Source organism: Cystoisospora suis (genome assembly GCF_002600585.1).
Source record: "Cystoisospora suis strain Wien I chromosome Unknown contig_490, whole genome shotgun sequence".
NCBI classification, from domain to species: domain Eukaryota; phylum Apicomplexa; class Conoidasida; order Eucoccidiorida; family Sarcocystidae; genus Cystoisospora; species Cystoisospora suis.
The window spans coordinates 28,658-39,501 of NW_027153291.1; the positions used below are offsets into that span (position 1 = coordinate 28,658).

The window sequence follows — 10,844 nt, forward strand, 5'->3', positions numbered from 1 at the left end:
CAACATTGAATCTGTCCTTCTCTCTATCTCTTATTCGTCGAGCCAGCTATTTTTCTCTCTCTCTCCTTCACCGGAGCAATGCGATACAACTGGCGGTTGTTTGCTTCACTTCATTCTCTTAGCTCGTTGACGAGCGGTGTAACTACACCTGGAGATACATCCGGATCTACTCCGCTAGGAGGAATCCTTTTTGAGAGATCAGGTCTCTCTTTCTACCTAAGGTCATACACGCGGTGGATGGAAAAGTTCTACTTCCTCTCTGTATTTAACAGGGGGAGCGCTCCTGTGCTCATAACGAGGAGTAAAAGAATGAGTGAGGCAGGTATCTACCGCGCACTTTTGAGAAGACATCGAGATTTGAGAGAAATACGCGAAGGATAGAATCAAAGAGAGATAGAAAGCTTCTCGAAGCTGTAAAAGCTTCTTAGAAGAGGACATCTGGCTGACTGACGATCATCCAGCATAACGGAAAGGTTCAAGAGCTACGAGTGGTGGCTAGCTAGCTAGTTCGCTCAACGAAGAGGCCAGGAGGTCATCTTTCTTTCTATGAGAGAAAGGTGTTGGAGGGTTGGACCCTCGTCTGAGATCTAAGCGTGTGCGCATGCAAGCTGAATGAAGTACCAAGTCTCTGGTTCTCTTCTTCACACCCCGGGGCTACGACGGTAGTGGTCGACCTCGTCGGAAGAGGACAAGGCAGGTGCTGTCCTGTCTCTAGGGAAGATCTACACTCTCTTTCTTTCAGGCTCCTTTTCGTGGCGACACAAGCGTCGACTGAAGAGGAGGAGGATGATAAGAAAGGGAAGAAAAGAAGACAAGAGGAAGAAGAGAAGAGGATGAATCAACCGACCGAAGTCGTGCTTGCCTGCTTGGTATTTCACTCGAGAGAAAAGAAAGAAGACAGAGACAAGAGGAAGAAGTCTGATAGATGACGAGGAAGAAGAGTGAGTGATGGATTTACTTCAAGAGTCTCGGAATGATACAATAGCTAGCCGCCAGTCATCCCTCCTAGTAAGAGGGAGAAAGAACCGCTTTCTCGATACACCATTTTCATGAGGAGAATTCAAGATCATAGCTACTTCCTTTCTTTTTCTTACATGAAAGAAGAAAAAAAAGAAGAATTCGGAGAAGTCTTTCTCTCTCTCTCTCCTGGGAGAGGAGGACCAATCATAACACATATCATATATATAGCCGGTAACGACGACGAGGTGTACGTACACATCTAGGTGCACAGACACTCCTTCAGTGTGTCGTCTTCTCCCGCCTTCCTTTTTCTCTCTTTTTCCTCTTGCTTTTCTTCCCTCATCATCCCTTCATGATCTTCATCAAAATACAATACAGTCCAAGGAGAAGAAGAATAAACACTCATAAAACATCCACCTTCCTTCTCTCTTTCCTTCCCGCTTCTCATCGACTGAGAAAGAAGAGACATAATATAACACCAAGTATGACCTTCTCCATCTACAAATTCATTCCTTCTTTCTCTCTGTCTCTATCTCTCTCAGAAGAACGTCATCGTCATGCGCCCCCACCCTGTCGTCTCTGTCTATATATTTATCTCCCTCTAGCATTTCTCTTTCTCTCTTTCCTTCACGCTTCTCCCAGTCGCGAATCTCATTATTTCTTTCCGATAAAAAGAACCGACACAAACCACGTGTTGACGAACACCCTCACCCTTTCTTTCCTTCCTTCGCATGCATTCCTCTTCTACAGAAATTCATTCATCCCTCCGTCAGATAGCGAGGGGAGAGAGTAGACGATCTCCTCCATCTCGGATTTCTCGCTTGCTTGATTCTCTCCATCAAAGACAAAAAGACACCTGTAGCTAGCTATGCTATCACATCAGCTAGCTACTAGCATTCTTCCTCCCCGTCGCATAGCCAAATCAACGCTATATATATATATATATATACACAAGTACGAGTAAGGAAAGAACCTTCTTCTCTTGGTGTTCCACCTTATCCATCTAGTGAAGAGACAGAAGAAGAAACAGTAAGTTTCAAGATAGACATAGAGACGTCTATAGAGAGATATAGAGTCAAGAGATGCTCTCTCGGTAAACATATATCCATATAGAGAGAGATCGACAGAGATATGTACATGAAGGATGAGGTAAGTAAGAGATGCTCTCTGTGTCAGAAGTACCAAAATATCTACATATGTGTATGTAGAGAGAGACAGAGAGAGGAAAATAGACTTTCCACTTTCTTCGTATTCGGTAAGATGGACCGCCTGTATACGGCAAAGGAGAGATCGAAAACAAGGTCGGAAAGACTACAGAAGAAAGAAAGAAAGAAAAGGGGGAGCAAGCTTTCCAGCTGTCGCCTCTCCTCCTTCTCTCTCTGATTTCATTCATAACGTCCTTTTCTTCTTCTTCGTCTCTTCATGGGGGCGTCAACGAAAGACGCAAACCTTCACTCCTTAGCCTCCTCTATCATTGGCAAATCGTAAGACTTTCTCTTTCTTTTCTTGCTTGGTTCGCCATCTGCTCGTGCTCTTCCCTCTCGGCTTGGCAATTTTCTCTTCTTCACATTACGAGAAGGGAAGAAAACTTCTTTCCTCGTCCTTGTGTCTCAGCGAGCCCACCCACGTATGTCCGCATATCCATTCTATATCTCTCTTTGATCTATCTATCTATCTATATCCATAGCTATCTAACTCGCTATGGATGTATATCTCGGTCCATAGGGAGGGTGTATATGAGATAGAATCGAGCGTACAACACAGAGAGATATCTCGCTATAAACATATATCAACGTATAGATCTTTCTCTCTATGGTGCAGAGGTAAAAAAGAAAGAAGATGAAGATGAGAATTCTCGATCAGCGTTACAGAAGAGAGACATCGTGTGTCTTCGAATTTTCTTGCTCTTTCTTCTTCTTGTTTCTATTCGAGAAAGACCCGTATGGTATGGGCATTCAGGTCTCCTCCATCAAATCGCCGAACCGCTTCAAGAGCCGCATGGCGTGATTCGAAAGTGAGAGCCACCCTCCCTGTAGGAGATCCTGAAGAGTTTAAGAGAAGCTCCGTACGAAGAACGGGGCCAACTACAGAGAAGGCATCTTGGAGCTCTTGAGCTGTCAAGTCTAAGGGAACGTTGGAAATGATAATCGTCGTTCCCGAACCCTAAGAAAAAGAAGAAGAGGGAGAAGAAGAGAGGATGAATGAGAAGAAGAAGAAACGGAGGGGAGAAGAAGAGAGATGAGGGGGATGGAGGAAAAAGAGAGAAAGACAGGTGATCTTGAGAGGAGATTCCAGAGGAGGGGAAGGGGTGTCTAGACACCCCGTAGATTCAGAAGAAGGTACCATAAGAAGGGGGATAACGAAAGAGAAACCCAGGAGTTCAAGAGAAATGGATGGCTTGTTAAGAAGAGAGAAGAGACAGAAAGATGAGATAGAGTGATGAAGGAGCCTCTGTGTCATAAGAATCTGGAGGTCTACCTATACGAGAAGGGGACGTGGGGAGGAACATCCATCGACAAGAGAGAAAAAGAAAGGCTTCATTGGCTACATGCAGAAGATAAAAAGTGACTCGGTTTTCGCCAGAAAGAGAGAAAAGAAACATCTCCACCGCATGCGGTCACCCTCCAGAAGAGGGAGAGAAGAAAAACCGCGCTTTAATCTCTCTCCTATGAGGAAAGAGGAATCCTTATCTTCTCCTAAACTAGCATCACTATGATGAGAGTATAGGAAATTCTCCGACTTCTTCTGCTATTGACAAGCATGGAACGAGGAGTACAAGTTATCTACAACATGGCTTTATAGACACCTATCTAGCTATGTGCACACAGACACACCGGCTAACTGCGAGGACTCTCAAGTGTGGATCATCGACTTCATTCTCTCTATCTCCCGAGTCTTGTATACACACTAGATACATATAGATTCATATATGCATCCGTAGATCGTTGCGTGTATACCCCAAGTCGCATACGTGATATAGACGCATAAGCACCCGATGAGGAGGTGGGTCTATGTCTATGTGGGTGATAGAGAAACCAACATTTCCGGCTAAGACGACACCGGCGATTCTCTCCAAAGACTCCATCTCTTGATAAACCCCACCTGTCAACACATCACACGCTTTTCTCCAGAGAGATTGATGTGTAGAAGGACTTGTTTCTTTGCGACTTCTCTCTCTATTCAACTTACCGGTGATGCTTGCTTTCCGACTAATGCAGGCCCATGAGAAGTGGGTGCTGTGAAAGCTGAAGACGAACCCCCTGTTGAGCCTCCCGCTACAGTCGATCCAGCATGGTAGTAGTAATCTCCCCCTGATGTTCCATTGGTGAAGGTAGTACTATTACTACTATCTCCTGCCGGTCTCCCCGCACCTGTATATACACCCGACGTATTCCCCCCGCCTGGTGCCGCTACAAAACCTGCTGCTCCTCTCGGAAAGCCTCCTGCCCCCCCTGGGGTGATATAGTTGCCTCCTCCTCCTCCTGTATGGTGGTGGTTATAGTGATGATGCTGAGAAGAAAAATGGCCTTGCCCCCCGTGAGGATAGGGAGGGGGGGCGATCACATGATGATGGTGAGCCGCTGCTGCTGGAGACGACGAGGAGGAGAGAGGAGAAGGAGAAGAAGTCTGATGAGGGGGGGGTGGGAATTGATGATGATAGGGCACCATAGAAGACGAGGACGTCACGACCATCCCTCCCCCTCTCTGCGGATAGGCCGCGCCACCTCCACCCCCGGCTCCTCGGAGGTATCGATGGTGCGGATCGATAGGAAATCCTGTCTGCGGTTGGCCCTGAACGAGAGAAAAGATGGAGAAACATACCAACGATGACAAGAAGAGGTATGGAGAAGAGACACCACAGAGGGAGAGAAACAGGAGGGGGGAGAGAGTAGAAGAAGAATAGAGGGCTAGAGGAAGGGAGATAGATGAGAAGAAGGGGAGGGGAGATGAACAGATCCATGGAGAGAGAGAGGAAAAGAAGGGGGATGGAGTATGGATAGAGAGAATGGGGAAGCGTTTTCGTTATGTCACAATGATACCGAGATAGACAGATAGAGTAAAGATAGATAGACAACAAACAGATTGAAGATACATACGATCAATACATCCCCTTACTTACCATGCGTCTATCTAGATATCTACTAGCCTATCTACCCATGTATCTATATATCTATACTTCGATGTGTGGATCGATGGATGGATAGACATAGACTTCCCTATGACAAGAATCGTCAAACTAAATCTGAATATATAGATAGAAACTACGAGGAGACAAAGAGAGAAAAAGACTTCATCGTGTAGGTGTATGCTTCCCTACCAGTAGGGATCTATCTATCTATACAGATACAAAGCGGGGCGATAGAGAGACAAAACCGAGGACGAGCTAAAGAAAGAACGAAAGAAAGAAGAGAATAAGGAGGTGTGAAGAATAAAAATTCTGGTGTATGTATGTACCTTCTCAATCGTCAAGACATGACCTCGGATCTTTGATTCTTGCAGCTCAGCTAAAGCCTTTCCACAAGCAGCGGACTCTTGGAAACCTATATACCTGCGAGACATACAGAAAGAGGTACATGTGTAGACGAACAAACAGGAAAGGAAGCGCTTTACGACCCGGGGGGGTGAGAAATCTTACGGACGGAGGGAGAGGTACGTCTGTGAGGGCATGGAAGACATGCAAAAGCGGAGAGACGAACTCCTTCGCGCATTAGTTCATGTAGAAATACATACATATAGGTAGGTAGATAAGTATAGAAAGAGATCGAGAATAATAGAGGTGTTAAGGAGTATAGAGAAGTATATGTGGAGATGACACGTTCAAGAGAGGAGATTCGCATCATACACAAGGAGGGATGAAGTGGAGAGTCTCCCCTATGAAGTCTATTCCAAGCCTAACCACACTCGGCCTTCTCATAACTCACCACACCTCCCTTCGTCTTCAGGGGCCATCTATATACTGTCGTATATGAATAGATAAATATAAATAGATATATTTACAGATAGAGATATGTATATTATACATACGTGTGTATAGAGGGGTGTATGTATACCAAACGATGCACGTACCTAGTGAGTTTCCATGAGCCCCCTATGCACGGAGATATCTAGATCACCATGCTTAAATGAAAAGAGAACGGGATACACAGAAAAAACCGGGAGACAGATAGATACACAGATACACAGGTTAAGATAGACGAATAGACGAAAATGGATGAATATGACCCTCTATCTCATTCTATGCGTGCAGACAACTACACTCCATATAGTAGAGTATGCCTTTGCTATCGTTGTACGGTTTTTGCCGTGTGGCTACCACCTCTTTATCTATCTTCAATCGACGTCTCCATTTATCTTCAATCGATCTCCTCTCCATCTTTCATGTCTATGGTACTTTGCGTGAAGAGTTACATATGATGCGTGTAGACTTCTTTCTATATGGATACGCGATCCTACCCGCCTGGCTGTTTGCCTACCCTCCTGCACGTGTGCCTGTCAACTGCATGCGGACATCTCCATACATCTCCTTCACATCTAGATATCTATACGAGTTTTCAGATCGAGAGAAGAAGAAGAGGTTGAGAAGAGAGATGAAGTTGAGAGAGGGGGAAAGAAAGTCTGTTTTACTTACGCTTCTCCAGGGAACTTGGGACGGAAGACAACCTTGACGACATTTCCGCATACGCTGAAATGTCTTCGTAAGAGATTTTCAAGCTCTTTCTCAGACACATTCAACGGGAGGCCCTTCACTTTGACTGTATAGATATGCGAAACATAAGAAGAGGAAGGTCCTCCTCCTACTCCTTGGCCACCCCGGTACCCTCCCCCCCCTGCTCCGCCTCCAGCCTTGTAATAGCCACCACCGCCTGACTCTAAAAGATAGTCTCGACCTGTATGTACACCCGCCCATACATTAACACACCAGCAGCATGATATCTATAGACTTGGTCGCATGTAAGACGGACCGAGTCTCTATACATATGTCTATGGATGTATAGAAGAGAGCGTTTTTATATGTGCAGTTGTTGCCTTCAACTATTATCGTAGAGAGGTGAGAGGATCGAAGAGAATAGGGAACGATTGAAGAACACATCATGAAAGACAATCCCCCCCCCCACTCGATCATCTCCAAAGACGAGCCTCTCCCCTTCCCTATTGACTAGTGCGTCCTACCTATACCGATGGTCTCCCTACACAGATGTCTATATCGCTGTCTCCTCTCCCCCGATTCTCGACTATAGACAGTCGACTTTATATACATATATATGTGTATGGGTGCTGCTGCTGTCTCGTCTCCTGGTAAGAGTCTCGAGCACACCTCCTATTCTCCATCTCCCCTCTTACGAGACATCTTTCTTCTCCTTGCCTTCTCCTATTCTCCAACACCTCCCCAAGAGAGCTAGTTGCAACCCATGACCCGGCGTATACAAAGACGTCTCTCCTCCGCGTGATAGACACGTTTATTGCAGCACACACGTATATACAGACAGAGGGAGAGAAAAAGACTCGAGTAGATGACGTGGTGAAGAGGAAAATTACAAGCCGGAGACCTCATGAACCCCTTGTCTGCTTAAAGTCTTTTGTCAAAACATCTAAGAGAAGCTCCTACTACACTTCAGAAGAAGACTGAAGTGATTAACAAAGAAAAAGACGGAATTGACAACTACCACCGTGGAAAGAAAAAAAAGAAGATGCATTGCTAAACAAGGAGCTTCATGACGTCAATCTTTCTTCACTCTGGAACTCATGCAAGATGAGAAGTGTAGAGATGGGTCCTACGAACGTCTGAGGGGGAAGTAGTAAACAGGGGAAGAGAGAAGAGACTTCTTCCTTTGCGTATCTCACACTCTCCCTCTTCCTCCCTTCTGTCTCCCTGCTATCGCTCGTGTATCTCTACAATAGGCGGAGAGCCAATCTAGACAGGGCGCCCCGACAAAAAGATAACAGCAGGGATAGGTGAAGACCTCTATCTCTTCTTATACATGAGACTTCAGGTACTTTAGATAGCCTCCCTACGGTTCCTCGCCGAGATACAGACTCCACAGAAGTGTCATATACAGATAGAAACATGTATCGATGCGATAGAAAAAGGCTTACCAACAGCATCTCTGAAACCTCCTGGAGAAGATCTAGGCATACTATAAGGGCCTTGCCTTTGATTCGCACCTCCCCCTGCACCTTGGTTTCTCCGCCCTCCTTGCTGATTTGCAAGAGCTCCCCCTCCATTTCGATTTCTGAAAGGTCCACCACCTCCCCCTCTATTGAAACCGCTATTGCTGTTGTTTGCGTTATCTTGAGCTATCAAGTCATCTAAGCTCATATCGAGCTTCTTCTCAGAGGAAAGAGTCTTGGCCTCCGCCATCTTGGTGATGAATGAAGGCCGAAAGAAAAGAGCGAGAGAAACGCCACAAAAAAAGAGACTGTCAATGCAACAAAAAGACCTTTCAAAAGCGGGATTAGAGTCAATTTGGCCGGGAGAGGAGTGTGAGTGTCTGGATCTCTTTACTAGACGGATGAACGGGAAAAGAGAAAAACTACGGTGGGGCTTGGAGATGGTAAAAGAGGAAAGAAGGAGAAAAAGGGATTACAGGGCTATGCTGAGAGACAGAAAAACAAAGAGACCGTAGCCACCGAGAAGGCTGGTGCTGAAGAAAACGTTCGCTGGCGGGTTAGGCCTCCCCCAGGAGGTATTCCGAGGTAGAGGAGCGCGAATAAAAGAAACAGGTAGGTAGGTAGGTAGGCCGAGACTGAGGCGACAAAAAGGAAGGTGAGGAGAGAAAATGGCAAAAGGGATGTCGTGTAGTTGAAAGAAGATTGGACGGGTTTAAGGTCCCGAAAAAAACGGACGGGCAGATTTCCGCACTAGAGGTGGTAAGATGACTGAGAAGGAATGAAAAGATATGTGTATCGACAACAAGAGTGCAGTTCAAAGAACGCGCTGAAATGAAGGAAAGTTAGCAGCAACACGGTGGACGAACCATTACGAGGGAAAACAGAAGGGTCGAAAGAAAGAAAACGCTAAACACGCCGCTGGAGACGGTTTCCGCAAGGAAAAAGACGACGACTTATTCCCCCCCCGAAAGAGCCATGAAGAGAAAGAGCATTCACTTGATGATTTCAAGACGAGTAACTTTTCACGCGGAAAGACAAGTGACACGGGTAGAAAGTGAAAGGGTTCAAGATGTTTCACTTCTTCCGACGACACTTTGCTGAGGCACCCGCAACGGAAACAAGGAGTTTGACGACAAAACACAGCCAGGAAAATCGCCTGTCAATTCAGCAAAGAGCGAGAAGGTGAAAGAGCACTTGCATCAGACAGCGAGGTTCTTCCTTGGTGGAACACACGGAAGAACTTCGGAAGAAAAAGGGGAAAGAAAGACCGGATTCTTCTTTCCCCCTCCCCCCCCCTTTGTAGGACATGCTCCTGCGCTTTAAGTATCACTTACTACGTACAGTCCTGTCCTGCTTTACGATCCCTTCAACCGAGCAGCCGACCATCCCACACGTTCTTCAAAGGGCGGTGGTGAGGTAGCTACTTGTCCCTGGTCCTTCGCACGGTTCTCTTCAGTATGCCTTTACAGCAGAAGGAAACTGCGAATCCGCGCTTGTGTTGGGACCCTCGAAGAAGGGAATCTACAGGATACCCTCTCATCAGCTCTTTAAGACGACAAAAGTGCGAAGTCTTGATGAGAGCCAGGAAGGGTCATCTTCCTCGAAGCAGCGGCAACACACATCGGGGTCTACTCCCCCCACCTCTCATTCCCCCCTTCCCAGTGCGGAGTAGTAATAGGACTCAATGACCAGGCATCATGCCACTTCTTCAATTCTTCGTGAACGGTCGTGTGCTTCCATAACCATCGCGAAAGTCAGCACCTCAGATGCTGATGGAGAGTCCTGAGGAAGTCGAGAAAGTCAGAGCGAATTGACGAAGAGTGCTCATCTTACACAAGTGACAGCGTCTCTGTTATTCTTCACCGTGGGTCAGCGCCAGTAGAGGTAAGAAAGCGTTCTATGGTTCACCCGGGATGGGTACCACATTGAACACGGAATTGGCCGGGCCCCGGCGAACACGTGATGCGGCAAGACGAGTCAGTGAACTGGGAAGCGGACCCGAAAGAAACATATGATTCCACGCAATCGAGGGTACCCTTTAGGAAAGCCCCCTAACGCCACTGCCAAAGTGACAGCATTCGCTCTCTGGAGACGGACATCTACAGTCTTCGTGAGACAACCGAAGTTTTTAACTGTGTCTTTGAAACCAGTGTTGAAGTTAAGAGATGAGCGGGCCCACCGGTAATCCGCCAGCGAAGGATTGGCTGTCCACGGCATGACAACCAACTTCCTCCTTGTGCGGTGCCGACGGTACATTCTCAACCCAGACATACTCGACGGATCAGTCCGTCCACCCGGCCGCTAGCCCTCACGGAGCACCGGGAAAAGAAAAGGGAGAAATGCTAACGGCAGAAACCGAGAGTGATGGCACACACCGGAAAGGCTAGGAGGGAGGCTGTGGATGCTTGGACAGTGCCGGGTCCTAAAATAGTCTGCATATTTCCCCTGCATCGTGGTGGTCTCTTGACGGCACAGAAGGCCACTATGAAATCTCCCAAGTGTGAACACTCTGAGTGAACGGAAAAGCCGCTCCAAGTCTAGGCATGCTGATTGGGAGACGGCGGGGGCGGCGAAGCCGGCCGGGGACTTCTGTAACTACGGACACAACGCGGCCACCGTGCGCGGGCTCTGGCTCTTTAGCAGTCCGTCCTGGCCGCCGAGCTGCATTATCGGTGTTCTACAAACTGGGCGGACTACGCTGCCCCGTGTTTCCTTCTAGAGACGCCGAAGTCGTGACCGCAAGCAGCCTGTCATGTAATGGACGCCGCAATATC

General features: G+C 47.1%; 1 protein-coding gene across 1 annotated transcript; it reads right to left on the reverse strand.

Annotated features, from left to right (window-relative positions):
• Positions 1 to 828: 828 nt before the first annotated feature.
• Positions 829 to 9,468, reverse strand: CSUI_001242 (rna recognition motif-containing protein). Its single transcript, XM_068061448.1, has 5 exons — positions 8,056 to 9,468; positions 6,590 to 6,848; positions 5,416 to 5,509; positions 4,150 to 4,752; positions 829 to 3,123 (listed from the first exon to the last, which is right to left on the reverse strand). Exons 1-5 carry the CDS (start codon positions 8,318 to 8,320, stop codon positions 2,884 to 2,886), a joined length of 1,461 nt encoding a protein of 486 aa, XP_067926581.1. The 5' UTR covers positions 8,321 to 9,468; the 3' UTR covers positions 829 to 2,883.
• Between the last annotated feature and the right edge of the window lie 1,376 nt (positions 9,469 to 10,844).

Coding starts and splice junctions, on each gene's coding strand:
- CSUI_001242 (XM_068061448.1), bottom strand. CDS start 8,320: ATGGCGGAGGCCAAGACTCTTTCCTCTGAGAAGAAGCTCGATATGAGC. Junction 5,510..6,589: donor CCCAAGTTCCCTGGAGAAGC/GTAAGTAAAACA, acceptor TATGTCTCGCAG/GTATATAGGTTTCCAAGAGT. Junction 3,124..4,149: donor TCGGAAAGCAAGCATCACCG/GTAAGTTGAATA, acceptor TCTTTTTCTTAG/GGTTCGGGAACGACGATTAT.